At 42.3% G+C, this 16,008-nt stretch overlaps 2 protein-coding genes across 2 annotated transcripts in view; both read left to right on the top strand.

Annotated features, from left to right (window-relative positions):
* The window catches only part of MYO3B (myosin IIIB), a 407,188-nt gene that overhangs the window by 292,740 nt on the left and 98,440 nt on the right, over window positions 1–16,008 (top strand). The gene's annotated exons all lie outside the window — the stretch shown is intronic.
* LOC125910898 (40S ribosomal protein S14-like) lies at window positions 1,518–2,610 on the top strand. The gene is made up of 2 exons (XM_049614443.1): window positions 1,518–1,561; window positions 2,097–2,610. Exons 1-2 carry the CDS (start codon window positions 1,518–1,520, stop codon window positions 2,593–2,595), a joined length of 543 nt encoding a protein of 180 aa, XP_049470400.1. The 3' UTR covers window positions 2,596–2,610.

Genomic DNA, 16,008 nt, shown 5'->3' with positions numbered 1-16,008 from the left:
GCCCTACCATTATCTTGTTCTCTCTCCCTCTCTCCCTTTTCTCTTCTTTATAGACCAGCTTTTATTTCTGACACCTGATCAATTATCCTAAAGTATATTCTGGCTTTTCAAAGAACTTTAATGGCTTCCCATTTTAGACCAAAAGAGGTTCAGACTTCTCAGTCTGCCACGTCAAGTCTCTTTGTGTCTTGCTCTGCTTTGTCTTCCAGACTCACCTCCAGTACGTCCCTATATGCAGCCTGTGGGGTCAGACTTACCGTTTTACCAATGTAACTACCTCTGTTCTCTCTGCTCATGCCTTTCTGTTCAGTTCTTAGCTATCTCATCAAGACACATGGTCATATCCCTTCCCTCTATGAAGACCTTAATTCTCTTCAATGCTCCTTGAATCTTTGTAGTCCATTTTTAACAGTGCTACTCAGAATGCTGGTTCACAACAAGATAATGAGTTCATATCAGAATGTCAATCAACCCACTGCTTTCTTCATCGAGGAAGTCTGGCTATGAAAAAAATATCAGCAGAGCTAAATAATGTACTTGGTAATAAAGTACATTCTGGCACAAGCTCCTTATGACATTGAGTGAGTAGGAACAGCTCACAGACAGGGTCCTAGGACCACACTTTGGTTTATCACTCTCTGTCGCTTCACATATTGCCTGGTGGTGTGGTTGACTGTGTGCTAGGAGGTCAGCTTCTCATAAGTGAGGGTTGAATCTTATTTCTTTCTGTTTCCAATACACGCAGTAGGTACTCAATATGTTTATTGAGCTGACATCCAAGGCCACTCTTAGAGCTCAGATTTTTACGAAATAAATGTTTTTCCTGCTCAGTCTTTGGGTAGGGGCAGCAACAATAGGATCCAGAATAATTCATTAGATAGGGTGTCAAGATATGCCTGCCCCAGGGGGTTAGGGGTCTCATTTTGCCCTCTGTGTTGATGGTCACCTCAGTGCCCTGTGGATCAACCCAGGGGTTGACAGGAAGGAAACTGGGGAGAGCAACAGGGAAAGAGATGGGCAGGCAAAGAAGAAAGCTGAGTCATGCCAATGATGATGCTCTTAGCAGCAATTAACAGACCCTCCAACCAATATGTTTAAGAATCCCTTGAGATAAAGGTCTGAAGACAAAAGTTCCAGTGCTGGCTCAGTTGCTCAGGGATGTCATTAAGGAGGTAGGCCTTTTCATCTCTTTGCTATTTTCAGTGCATCAGCGTGCCCCTACTTATGGTTGCAAGGTGGCTGAAGCAGCACTAAAGCAATACTTCCTCACGTGGCAGTGTCCAAAGCAGAAAGGAAGAGGTGGATGGGAAGCGGGTGGGGTTCTCCTCAGGAGTCTCTCTCTGTTCGTCAGGATGGAAGCCTTTCCCAGAAGTCCCTAGGACACTCTCCTCTCATCTCACTGGCCAGAATCTGCCAGGGAGCTACAAGGAAAGCTGAGAACATGAGCATGGGAATTTTCAGCTTCTGCAAATAGGCTGTAGGCAAAGAAGAAAGGGGTTGGAGAACCAACCAACAAAATGTGCCAGAAGAGTCCTGAAGTAGTAGTGATGGGATCAGACAGGTACTAGGGAAAGGTAAAGAAAAGGCAAAATCAGAGGGAAGAGCTCATAAGGAAAACCCAAACCTGACAAGAACTATTGCTGAGAATAAGAACAACATAATCCTTCAGAGTCACTCAACATTTGTTGTGAGTCCAGGTCCTTTTCCGGCTATCTCACGTGATTCTTATCCAAGCCTTTTGGCTGGCATTACCGACCCGTCTTATGGATAAGTAAACCAAACTGGGAAGGCCAAGACTGTAGTCCCCAAAGCTTGCCTAGAGACCAGTGCTGCGTTGGATGTATCAGATTTACCTAGTCCTGCCCCTAATCAGCTAGTCTGGAGGGGTCACACAGTGTCACACAGAGAATAAATGGCAGGTCGCGTTTGAAACCAGAGCTTCTCTCTCCAGCAATAAAAACAACTAACATTTGGCATTTATTAACAAATTTGGGGCACTATATTAAGTGTTCTGCATGTACTACCTTATTTAATCCTTAGATTACCCTATGAAAGAGGTACACATTGTATAATTTCTGACGTTACGGTATTACAAGTAATTTGCTTTCTGGTGGTGGAGTCTGGAGAAGACATGCGGAAATCGCACCTCTCAAGGGGAAGGAAAAGAAGGAAGAACAGGTCATCAGCCTCAGATCTCAAGTGGCTGAAGGAGAAAATGTGTTTGGTGTCCACCACATCTTTGCATCCTTCAGTGACACTATTGTCCAGGTCACTGATCTTTCTGGCAAGGAAACCATCTGCTTTGTGACTAGTGAGATGAAGGTGAAGGCTGACCGAGATGAGTCCTCTCCCTTTGCTGCCATGTTGGCTGCCCAGGATGTAGCCCAAAGGTACAAGGAGCTGGGCACCGCTTCCCTCCACATCCAACTCCAGGCCACAGGAGCAAATAGGACCAAGATCCCTGGCCCTGGAGCCCAGTCAGCCCTCAGAGCCATTGTCCACTCAGGAATGAAGATCGGGCAGATTGAGGAAGCCACCCCCATCCCCTCTGATAGCACCTGTAGGAAGGGGGGTTGCTGTGGTCACCGTCTATGAACAGGATTTCTCAAATTATTGTTTTCTGTTAATAAATTGCCTTTGTATAAGCTTTAAGAAAAAGATAAGTAATTTGCCAATATTGCCCAGTAAAGTGACAGAGTCAGGATTTGGACGCAGGCCTTCTGACTCCAGAGCTGACACTTTTAAGTTACTGATACATTCTGCTGCCTGTCTAGGTTCCAGGTTCCAAATGCTTAGCCCATGGCTTTTTCTGCTCTGTGCTCTCTATAAATGTCATTGTGACAAATCTTAAATCACAACCAGCTAAGGGAAAAACCCTGGTGGGCATAAAACCGTCATCCTGTGATTGGTGGAGAGAACTCCAGCACCGAATTCTTGGGATTAAAGCCTCATGGAGAAGATGCTCCCATCTGTGCATGAGGGGGTGGGGGCTAACTTGGCTAGGGAGAAGGCAGCTTCAGGTTGAAAGGAGAAATCAGTGGTTGGTGTGGCCCTTCTCCGCTCCGCTTCCTACATGAGCCTGTAACTGTGTACAGTGAATGGCAGAAAGGAAATAGTCTTTTATGTCATGAGGCTTTGTTCCCATGATGGTAATCCTCTATTTTAATGCTGATAAGTACAATAGTGAGGATTATGCTCCTTAATTTAATTTGGCCTGCATATGGCAAAGCTCTTGCCAGGCTTTTATTTGACATTCTTTAGCACAGCTAGCCTGTTGTTATATAACAAGAAGCCCCTATAACGGAGGCAGGAGGTTGATAATGCTGGTGCACATGTTTCTACCCGGCAGCTCGTTACACACCTCCAGAGAAACCGCTTCCTTGTGGGCCACTTCAGGGAGGATTCGGACTCCGAGTGACGGGAATCTTCATGACTCAGGCAGCTCGAGGAGAGCTGGCACCTCGCAAGAGGGGAAAGCGAGCACATATTTCTCCCACTCTGGGGCTTGGAGCCAATTGGGCTGACCTCAGAATGGATGAGCCAGAGAAACAGCCTCCCAGTCAGGGCCAACTGTGGGCCAGATCTTCATGTGGGCTGTAAAAGTACAGATTGCCACATATCTTGACACACACACTGCGTGGGGGGTCCCCGCAGAAATATGTGGCAGTGCTAAGAAGATTAAACAAAACAAAACTTTCCTTATGTATCAGGAGGACCTTTCCTCTCCCACCCTTCAGTTCCCGTGCTCCTTTTTCCTTCCACTTCTGTTTCTCCCCCTCCGGAAGCCGGTGCCCTCCAGCCAAGTGCCTACTGCCAGGGCCAAGTTAATGCACTAGGCATTAGAGGAACTTGGACACCGAAGGAGGGTGGCGGCAGGTATGGGCGCAGTGGTAGAGGTGGTGGCCTTCTTCTAGGAAGTGCTCGTGATGTGGGAGATACGCTGTGTGTTATCTCCTTTGGGTAGAAAGCAGATGGGCCTTGGTGACAGTCCTGAGTTTAAATCATGGTTCAGCTTCTTATGAACTACGAGTCTTCGGTCAAATTCCTTCGTCTTTCTGAAACTCGGTGTCCTGGGCTGCAGAAAGGGCGTGATTGTGAGGATTGGAGATGATCTCTGCGAGGGAACTAGCATAGCTCTAGACGCATGGTAAATGCTCACGGGATGATAACACGCTGCTGTTGGTTATGGTGATGGAAGTGGTAGCAACAGTAGTCTGTGCAAGCTAGCCTGAGGTGAAGAGTCAAGGCTCCTCTGGCTTAGCTGTAGGGCTTTAGACTAAAATACGCATTGAGGATCCCAGCACTTTAGAAACTTTGCACAGCCCTCACTCTCTGCTTTAACGTGAGGGTCATATTTTATTTTCTTGTGTTCCTGGCTTTTATGTCAGGGATAAACGTGAGGTTGAGTTTGGGCCCGACTCACCCTTGCCAATATGGCCAGGGTTTCACTGGCACAGCCTCAAGTGGTAACTTCCAGAGCTTACTCGATTGTTAGGGCCTTCTTGGAGTTTCTTGATTTTTAAAGTACTAATTGGTCACATTTATTTTCAAACCGTTTTTGAAGCCAGAAATCTTATCACCAGCTGAAAGGAGCTTCAAGGAAAAATCTGTTTTGAGTTATATTTTTCCTTGTGGAGTTGCTTATGGCTGTACATAAATATTTATCCGAACTATTTCAGCAAACCTTAAATCATCAGTGGATCAGTGATCCTTATGCAAAAGACCCTTTTAGAAGGATTGTGGATGTCAAGAATGTCAGCAGTCCAAGTTCTTTTTGGAGGACCAGATTCCAAAGGCTAGTGCCCTCTTTTAAAATTATCTGGAGCTGTTTGGTGATTTTCAGTATGTCTTTTGTTTTCCTGTTTCTGTATACCTGTCCATGCTATTCCTCCTGAATAGAATTTCCTTGCCAGTTCTTTCTTTACCTGGAATATTTTACTCATCCTTCACGCTATCACCCATGTGGCACCTCGTGCAGGGTTTTGAAACAGACTAGAACTAGGAGAAGACCATCCCAGGTGGGAGAAAGAGTGAACCATGGTCCAGAGGCATGATGTGCAGGGGGCACAACATGAAGGCGAGGTGTCCAGTGGGATGAAGGCAGAGGGTGTGGTGGGAGGGACGTGATGCAGGGAGAACTATAACGGGCAATAAAGCAGATAGGAGCCAAGATGTGGGAGGCTTAAAGATGCACAAAATGTTTTGGACCATATTCTATAAGCTGAAAAATGTACACATACAGTCATTGAGTAGAATATGGTCTGCAGACGTATTTTGGTTGGCCTGAACAATGTTTTTAAAATTCTTAATTTAGTTTCCAACTTATAAAAATAGAAAGACTTCATGGAACAATTCAGATTTCTGATCGCTTTAAAAAATTGTTGTATCTAGCAGCAGTCTGCTGGGACCGAGTAGAGGGTGTCTTCCATTGATTCCTACTCACAGACTGCTTAATTCATGGCCTGGCCCCACCAGCATCCGAGTTTGACTCCTGTCCACTGTGTTCAGGGGCACCATGCAGGCAGAGGAAGCAGTTTAGACTATGGACTCTGGAGCCAGATTGCTTCTGTCTAGGCTCAGGTCCGTGTCCAACTAGCTCAGTGACCTTGGGCAAGTTAAACACATGCCTAATAATGGTACCTATCTCCTATAACCATTGTGAGAATAAATTATAGGAAATGTTTAGAAGACTACCAGACGTGTAGTAAATGCACAGAAATGTTAACTGTTATTACTATAATCTATATGTGATAATAAACTCCAGGGTTGAAACTGTCACTCATTTCTGGATAACAGCCGAATCTGGATCTTGGGCCATTATAAGCATAAGGGTAATTGATGAACGGATGAATGAATTTTTACTTCTGTTGGATCCAAAGCTAAATTTAATTAGTTTTCCCTCAAGAAATGCTTCTTATTTATGTTGAGTTTGACTTCAACATAATAATTGATTTTTGATAAAGTAGGAATCTGGCTTTCTCAGAAACCCAACAGTGCTAACAAAATAAGTGAACGGAAATGTTAACATCGTCTCATTTTTCTGTAATGGATCTAACTTCCTAACTCAGAAATGAGACCTGGGGTGCCTGAGTGGCTCAGTCAGTTAAGCATTGGACTTTTGATCTCAGCTCAGGTCTTGATCTCAGGGTCATGAGTTCAAACCCTGCAATGGGCTGCATGCTGGGTGTGAAGCCTACTTAAAAAAAAATTAAGACCCAAGTTTGGGAAGATGCTTAATTATGTGTTTTCTTTATGAAGCAGAGTTATTGGCAGGTAACTGCCTATGGTTACTATCTTAATTTAGAGTTAGCTGCTAGGATCCAGACATAGTGAACTTAAGCAGAAATATTAGAACACATTTTTTGAAGTTTGTTTATTTATTTTGAGAGAGAGCGAGAGACAGAGAGAAAGCGGGTGGGGGAGGGGCAGAGAGAGAGAGAGAGAGAGAGAGAGAGAGAGAGAGACAGAATCCCAAGCGGGCTCTGTGTTGTCAGCACAGAGCCTGATGCTGGACTTGAACTCACAAACCATGAGATCATGACCTGAGCTGAGATCAAGAGTCAAAATATTTGACTGAGCCACCCCAGCACGAGATCCACACTTCAAGTCAGTGTTTTGGGCCTGGTGTCTCAGACAAACATGGAGCATCTCCAGAAATGGTTTGGACAGTTTGACATGAGAACCAATTTCGGTGTGTTCGACATAACCTCATGTATAGCCGCAGTTACCGCATCACCCACCGAGGCCTTAAATGTGATCCCCTGTGGACACATCAGCAAGTGATGCTGTCAGCGAATGATGGCGTGAGCTCTGTGGAGTTGACCTGCAATGTTGGATTTACTTTCTTTCTGGAAAACCTGCACATTTACAGAGAGCTTTGGTCCAGTGACACTTAATTTTATTTGGATAAATATCATCTAAAACTGAATGATATGTTCAGTTTATACTGAAAGGTGGAAGTTGCTCTTTCACTTTATACTTTAAGTAGCAAATAACTCCCCCCCCTTATTTTTTTTATAAAAAATCAACTGTTCAGAATGATAACCTGTACTTTTACTAAAGAAATCTCCATCTCTCTTTAGCTCTCTCCTTTTCCTTCTTTCTTTCCTTTTCTTCTCTCTCAGTTTCTGTTTGTCTCTCTCCGTATACAATTGATACCTACATCCCTAAAGTTCTGGTTTCTAATCTAAAGGCCAGTTTCAAGGAACGACAAAATTTGGCAAATTCTTCTGACCGTTTCATCATCCCTTGCTCCCGTCCTACATTACCCATTTTGTGAGTGTAGGAAATTCTAGAAATTCAGTACATCTCTGATACCTACTTTGCTTGTATCCTCATCCATACCTTTGCTATGTTCAGGCTCAGAGTGAGTTTTTGGCAAAAATACCTTTGCAGAGCACCTGGGTGGCTCAGTCGGTTAAGCGTCTAACTCTTGATTTCAGCTCAGGTCATGATCTCACAGTCATGATATCGAGCCCCACATCAGGCTCCATGCTGGGTATGGAGCCTGCTTAAGATTCTCTCTCTCCCTTTCTTATACCCTTCCCCATGCTTGTTCTTTCTCTCTCTCTCTCTCTCTCTCAAAAAAAAAAAAAAATCTTTGCATATTGAGCCTATTTTGAAAGAAAAAACAAACTTGAGAAAAGAAAACTTGTTCAAGATGAAAATATTGCAGGAAACAAAATTTGTGTAAAAATGAATTCTAGATAAAAGTGTTTTATCATCAATACTTAAGGAAACCTAGATTATAATCTTACAGGTTGAAGGAAGAATAACTTTATATATTTCTACAGCCTTGTTAACTTTATTTCATTTTCTTTGGGTTAAAAGGAAAAACAGTAGTGTTTCTGTTCCATATGTATTTTGTGGATTCTGTGGCATTTGGCTTGTACCTGCAGGGCACAAATATTCCAGCATATTTCCCATTAGTATTGCCCCAGTCACTTTAAACTGTGAAGGACCTGAGCAAGTGTTGGCCACAGCAGCCATTGACAGTAGTGATGCCACACTCTTTCTGTGTGCACCTCAGTGACTTCTCAGACTTGCCTCCTTGATGAGCAGACAAAACAGAAGGAGGCTGGAGTTTTTTTCTTTTCATCTCAATGGTGTAGGTCAGGAAGACAGGAATAGAGAGCTTTGGTGAAACAGGGCTCTAGCGACTGCTGTGATTGGGAAATTAGATAATAAACAGACCCTGTTACTAAGATTCTAATGGCCTAAAATCAACACAGTCTGGAGACGCAGGCAGGAGTGGCCTTCCTTGCTCTGGCCCAGACCTTCCCCGGAGAGCTCTTTGTGTCAACAAGAACAGCCAGCGCTCCTGGCCCGCTCCCAGCACTCAGAGTGGGGCTATCATTTTTGTTTGCTTTGCAAATATCTTAATGGGAAGTGGTTCAACACCACCTATGGGTTAATCTGAGGGGTTCTGCTTGGCAGCTGTTAGCTCTGAGAGCCACATGGCTGCTCTCGGGTGGAGGGAGTCAGGCTGACGGTTAACTACCCAGCGCCAGGTTGAGGCATCTCCTTTGCTTATTGGATTTACTGACTGGCAGGAAGCACAAGCACCTTGTTGTCTTTTATTTTTAGTTCGTTCCTCCTGGGAGTGTAAGGATGTTATTCTCAGATCCAATTGTGCTTTTCCCTCTAAGGCAGGGCTGTTGTTTCCATTAGTTTCTCTAGCATGCCACATACTTCTTTCACCCAAGTGCAATCTCATAGTATCTGTAATTTCATATTAAAAGTGGTGGTGTGGCAGTGGTGGAGTCCGTGGTATTGTTGCAGGAAGAAGGATCTGATCTGTTAGCCTGTTAGGAGGACAAAGCTACAGCCCTGTCTTCACCTGGGATCTAAAGGCTTGAATAGATACCAACTTTCTTAAGAATCTCTGCTCTGCTGTTCCCTCAGTTTTCTTTTCTCTTCCTAAATTTGGCTCTCACTTGTCTTGACCCATGGGAACGCTTCCCCAGGTGACTTGGCCAACTCATGTTTTTCTGAATCTGTGTCAGTAGACTTTGGCTCAAATTAACTCTTTCTTTATGCTTCCTTCACAGGATTTCAGGCAGGGCTGGGACAGTTTCCACAGTGCAGGTTAGGAAAGCTCCTAGACTGATGACAGACTTGTAGACAGTTTCCAAACGCCCCATTTGTAAAAATGCAAAAAGTTCAGATGACTCTATAAACTCTGGAACAAATGTCCAGCTACCCTCAGTAACAGTGCAGACTTGCTTCTAAGACTTTTTCCTTTCCTGAAGATTTCCACACCTATTTGTGGAGTTGCCTGGTGGTTGAGAGCAAGGGCTAGACCTGCTGCTGCTGAGGGTAAGTAAGGCTTTGATGAGCTCATTTGCTCCATTTCCTCATCATTAAATGGAAGACAAAATGACACGATGTCTACCTCACCAGGTTGAGAATGTCCAGTGAGATAACGTAGATAAAGTGTATCTTACCTGACACATAAAACATATTCATGAATAGTAATAAAGAAGGAGTTATTGTTGCTCTCTCTGAAGTACCCACCTTTCCCTATGTAATTTTTAGTGTTCTACATTCTTTTCTGAGACATTCATTTTGAAATCTGTGGTTCCTAACTCTAAAATGAAGTCAGTGCTGAAGTGCCTGGGTGGGTCAGCCGGTTACGCTTCCGACCTCGGCTCGGGTCAGGATCTCATGGTTCATGGGTTCCCCGAATTGGGCTCCTTGATAACAGCATGGAGCCTGCTTGGGATTCTCTCTCTCTCCCCTTTTCTTGCTGCCCCTCCCCCACTTGCTCACGTGCACATGTGTGCGCATGCTCTCTCTCTCTCTCTCTCTCAAACTTAAAAAAAAAAATTAAGCTAGTGCCAAATCGAGGACAATTCAGTATCAAAGTAAATAATGATAATAAAAGAATATAGTGTATTGAATAAAATAAGAATCCACTAGTCTATATTGATAGATGGAAGGGAGGGAGGGAGAGAATGAGAGGAGGGAGGGAAAGGAAGATGAAGAAAAGAAGAAACAGGGTGAGCTTTTCCTTGCAATAAACTGTGAAATAATAAATGTAAAAGGAATGATGAAAACAGAAAATCATTGTTTGGCAACTGCTAAAATAACCATTATTTTAGACAAAAATCATCAACGGATGCTAAAACTAGTAGGGAAAGTTTAAGGAGTTAACAAGCTTTTTACATAATCACAGAGTAAATCTCCATGAGATACTTAGTGATTGCAAAAAGACAGTGGGGCAGTCTGGCAGACCCTACGTTAACCAAGTGTTGAAAGTTAGCATCACCAGTAATTGGACAAATTGACAACATCTTCCTCCTCATGATGCACTGAGGAAGAACACAATATTACTTCGGTGGATTTCCTGCCAAATGTGCATAACCTGAATTTAATCATGAAGAAACAGCAGACAAACCAGAAAGACCTCTTCCAAAATTAATGATCTATAGGTTTTAAAATGCAACACAAAGGAAGACTAAGGAACTGTTTCAGATGAAAGGAGACTAGAGAAACATAACAACTGAATGCAGTGTATGGTCCAGAATTTGCCTTTTCTATAGAAGACATTATTGGGACAGGTGGCAAAATCCAGACAGCCTAAACATTGGATAATAATATTGTATTAATATTAATTTCCTGATTTTGGTTATTTTACCTCATCATATAGAGAATGCCCTTGCTTTTAAGAAGCACACACTGGGGCGCCTGGGTGGCTCAGCCGGTTGAGCATCTGACTTAGGTTCAGGTCATGATCTCACAGCTCGTGAGTTCGAGCCCTGCGTCGGGCTCTGTGCTGACAGCTCAGAGCCTGGAGCCTGCTTCTGCTTCTGTGTCTCCCTCTCTCTCTGCCTCTAACCCACTCTCATTCTGTCTCTGTCTCTGTCAAAAATAAATAAACATTAAAAAAAAAATTTAAGAAGCACACACTGAAGTATTTAGGGATAAAGGGACACAAGGTGCAACTGACTCTCAAATGGTTCAGAAAAAAATTATATGTATTTGTGTATACGGATATCAGTATACATGTACCGAGAGAAAGAGAGGAGAGAGGATAAGACAAATGTATATATTGCTAATATTTGGAGAACATTCTGAGGAGTATACAAAATTTCATATGTTATTCTTGCATCTTTACTATAAATGTGAAATTAAGTCAAAATAAAAAGTTAAAATTGGGCACCTAGGTGGCTCAGTCAGTTAAACATCTGACTTGATCTCAGCCCAGGTTTTTGTCACAGGGTCTTGAGTTCAGGCCCCGTGTTGGGCTCCACACTGGGTATGGAGCCTACTTGAAAAAAAAAGTTAAAATTAAAAAGTAAATTCGGTGCTACTTCTCTCCTTTTGACTGGGCAGTTCATCAGCCACTTTCTCTTTAGATCACAGTCCCTCTCAATCCATACCTCCAAGTCTAGTCACATGAGCATTGCCCTGCTTGCTGTCTGTCCTTGACTTCTCCACTGTGACGTTGCTGACTGCATACAATCTAGTTTAGGCTTTTTCACTTCAGTTTTTAAAAATTCCCTCAACTGTTTCTCCCTACGCCCCCTCCCTCATCTGTCTTTGGGCCTCATCGTTTAGTGCCTGCTTATCTATCATGCACTTTATTTCAGGATTTCTTGCTTTTATTTCTCTGAACTGAGCACTGCTTTCATAATTAAAGGAGGAAAACAGGGTTAAATATACCACCTTTGGTGGGTATACTAGTGACAAGAGCATCATCCAAAGAATGTGGATGTTAGACTCCTCTTACCTCTGACTTACTTGGACAAGTCACATCAGCCTTTCTAGGCCTCAGTTTTCCCACTGAAAGCATGAAAAAGAAATGGTAAATTACCTCTGAAGTTTCCTTTGTCTCCACAAGTCTCTGCCCTGGCCTAATTCAGGCTTTAAAGTGCTAGAACTGTCACTCAAAATTAACTCAACCCACAAGTTACCTTGTGACCCCACTCAAAGGAGAAACAGAGGTCACGAAAGGAAGCTACCACCGGGGTACCTGTCATTAGCATTCTCCTGTCCCTCAAGCCTGAAGTTTCCCAGTTCAGGGACTTTCGGAAGTACAAAATTATAGACAACTAATATTAAACACCTTGCTAAGTGTGTGTTTCTAAATTCTGACCATGGATATATCTTCTAACTTAATTATTTTAAAATCCTTTTGTTGTCTTTTTTGTTCTGCCTGAAAGCACAAATGGAAACCTTTCGCCCCAATTTTGCAAGAATTTTTATTTACATTTTCCTGATGAAGATGCTGAGGTACTGATTTGTCCAAGATCAAGATGTCATATTTGGCAAATAAAAATGCAGGATACCCACTTAAATCTGAATTTTATATAAATAACTTTTAGTGTATGTCCCATGAAATATTTTAAAAAACATACCAAAAAATTATGTGTCGTATACTTAGAATTCAAAATACACCATTAAGTGAGTGTATTTTAGTACTAGCCCATGTGTTTTGGCACTAATATGTCAGGAATATGTACGTGTGTATCATACATATGTATCATAAAGTATGTTGCTAAGCCTTTATCAATTGTTTGCAATAGTCTTCTGGCTTCTACGTGCCGTAACACATAATGTTTTTTACCTTTTAGGAGCTTTTGCTTGAAAACATATTCAAAGACATCAATTCCTATTTTTTTATTAAGGGCTCTATTCAGATATCATCTACTGCAGCCATTCAGTCTAAAATTGCAGACCCTCGGGATGCCTGGGTGGCTTAGTCTGTTAAGTGTCCAACTCTTGATTTCAGTTCGGGTCATGATCTCACAGTTGTGAGATCGAGCCCCATGTCAGCCTTGGCACTGAGCATGGAAGCTGTTTGGAATTCTCTCCCCCTTACCGTCTGCCTCTCTCTGTCACCCCCCCCCCCCCCCGCCGCTCATGTGTGATCACTTGTACTTGCTCCCTCTCTCCCTCAAAATAAATAAATAAACATTTTTTAAATAAAAAATAAATAAAATTGCAGACCCTGCCTCCAGCACTTCTAATGCCCCTTTCTTGCTTCAGTTTTCTTCTTTGGCACTTCTGTTTAACGTGCTAGCATATTTACTTTTCTCTTTCATTCATTGTCTGCTTCCCCCACTAGAATATAGGTTCTTAAGAGCATAGCAATCTTTGATTTCCTTGTCACTGCTGTATCCCCCATAACAGCAAGAGACAAAGGTACTCAAAAATTATTTGTGGAATGAGTGAATGATATCTGGGAGACAATTTGAGGACCTTATATCGCACACATAATATATGTTTTATAATTATACAGAGTCTTTTTTTTAATTAATTAATTTATTTAGAGTGTGTGTGAGTGTGAGCAGGGGAGGGGCAGAGAGAGGGAAAGACAGAATCCCAAGCAGGTTCCACACTGCCAGCACTGCCAGTGCAGAGCCCAACCTTGGGCTTGAACTCCCAAACCCTGAGATCATGACCTGAGCCAAGATCAAGAGTCGGACACTCAACTGACTTAGCCACCCAGGCACCCCAATTACACAGAATCTTAAGTCTTCCCAGCAAATTAGAATCTTGAGCATGGTACAATGTGTATAATCTTCATATTAGTCCATAGACACAAAGTAAATAAAAGGTCAACGGGTCAGGGATCAAGGAGTATCTCCGGATACAGTTGGGCTTAATTTAATCTGTTTCCTGGCAAGTTTTCTAGAATTAAATGTTAGTTACTCCAGGCAACATTGATTAAGATCCCAAATCAATTGTGTCACTGTCTACAAAAGTCCAGCAACAAAATGGTGCCAGAGGCTGAGAACACAGGCTCTGTGTCCACCGGACCTGGGTTTGTATCAGAATGTCTGGATGCCCCCTGCACAGGGTACTCAGTCCGCCCCAGTTTCAGCTGTGAAAAGGGCACTCTGGTAGGACCTTCACTGCTAGCACTGACCTGAGGATTAAACAAGAGCATCCAGTCACATCCTGAGCACAGAAAAGTGTGCTCAGCTATTCTGGCTGTGCTGTGGCCCTCAGCCCATGGTCGTGCATTTCTTTGGGTCACAGTGCACTTCCTCACTACTGCATCCGAGTTCCATCCCTGGGCCTGAGGCTGGTTTTGTCTTTGCTCCCTTGGTTGCTGACAAAGAACTGAAGTACGTTTTATGGGTTACTTTAAATGTGGGTTGTTTTAAGGGCTCTTGGTTGAGTGTCCTTTTTTCCAATAAGACAAGTATTCTCAGCAGAATGAAGAAAAGTCTTCTGCTCTTAACCTTAGACTTTACACATGACAGCTGCCTGCAATAAAGTAGTAAAGGAGAAAAAAAGAAATGAGAATACAAGAGCTGGCTAAGGCTGTGTGGGCTCATGGTTGGGGAAAAGCAATGAGGCAAACAAATATCAAATTTAAAGGACTCAGTGGGACTTGGGAAATTAGCATAAGTACATACATTTAACTAGTAGTGCTAACTTTGAGCAATGACATTATGAAACATTTATTAGGCCTTTTGAGCCCTTTTGATGAATTTGTCCTTGAGCCATGCTCTAAAACTTAAAATAATTACGTGTCCAAGAACAAACTAATACCCATCTATTTAAGTATAACTTGTATATTCAACTTATTCAGCAATGTTACTGGTTGGGATGCTGAGATACAGGGCATACCTTCAGAATCTTTGTAAAAGTTACCAAGTAGCCAAACGTAATTCAGAACAAATAACACAAACACTGTGATCGTTCTTTCATGTTTCCCTTTTTCCTGCAGTAATGGTGATCTTATTTTGCATGATTATTGTTTGTTTTCACTTCTTCTGTACTCTTTGTTTTTCCTTCATGTCATATATCAAAGCCCAGGAATAATGTTTTCCTTCTTTTGGAATCAACAAATGCTAATTAAACTAATAATGAGGTACCCCTCTTTTTTGTTGACCAAAGAGCTAAGCAAAGCTTAAAAAGACTAATAATACCCAGGGTTGGTGATACGAGGAGAAGTAGGTCCTTTCATACTTTTGCAGGTATGACGTTAATTTTTATTGCCTTTTAGAGGAGAATTTGATGATATAATTCAAAAGCTATAAGACAGGCAAAGAGTTTGCTCACCCTTTGACTCAACAGCCTCAAATTCAGATTTATCCAAGAAGCAGGGGCACCTGGCACCTGGGTGGCTCAGTCAGTTGAGCGTCCGACTTCGGCTCAGGTTATGATTTCACAGCTTGTGAGTTCGAGCCCCGTGTTGGGCTCTGTGCTGACAGTTCAGAGCCTGGAAGCTGCTTCAGATTCTGTCTCGTCTCTCTCTACCCCTCCCCCCACCTCTCTTAAATATAAATATAAAAAAAGATTTATCCAAGAAAATAATTGGATGAGTACTCATAACTATATGCACAGAATATTTCATGATTTGTTATTTATAATGTCGTAAAACTGGAAACAACTTAAATATCCAAAAGTAAGAGATAAAATCATTTATGATACTCACCCAATGTAATACTATGCAACCATAAATATGATATGCCTGCACACTTGCATATGTGTGTAGTGCACACAAATATAGCAAAAGATGCTCCTAACTTGCAAAGGTAAGTTAAAATGGCAAACATCTGAGCCTTTGTCTTTTTTAAATGTATATTATATGCATAGAAAAGCATGTGAAAAAATATACATCAAGATATTAACAGATCCATTTGGTTGTGGAAATTATCCTTGATCTTTATTTTCTTCTCTTTAAATATCTATTTTAGATGATTCAATAATGAATTGTTTTTAGGTTTATTATTTCTTCTGAGAGAGAGAGAGAGAGAGAGCACACATGAGGGAGAGGCAGAGAGAGAGAGGGAGAAACCTAAGGAGGCTACCCACTGTCAGAGTAGAGCTGGACACAGGGCTTGAACTCACGAAACTGTGAGATCATGATCTGAGCCAAAATCAAGAGTCAAAAGTAGGACACTCAGCCAGCTGAGCCACCCAGGCACCCTTATATGTTATTTTTTAACCAGAAAAAAGATTCTTCTTTATTCAGAAGGAGAAAAAAAAGGGAACATTTTGCCACCAGTTCTTTTAGTCATTTGCTTTGGGGAGAAAGTCAAAGAT

This window comes from Panthera uncia (genome assembly GCF_023721935.1).
Source record: "Panthera uncia isolate 11264 chromosome C1 unlocalized genomic scaffold, Puncia_PCG_1.0 HiC_scaffold_3, whole genome shotgun sequence".
Classification (NCBI taxonomy): domain Eukaryota; kingdom Metazoa; phylum Chordata; class Mammalia; order Carnivora; family Felidae; genus Panthera; species Panthera uncia.
The sequence above is the reverse complement of the archived record's forward strand: the minus strand, read 5'-3'. Positions and strand labels throughout refer to the sequence as shown.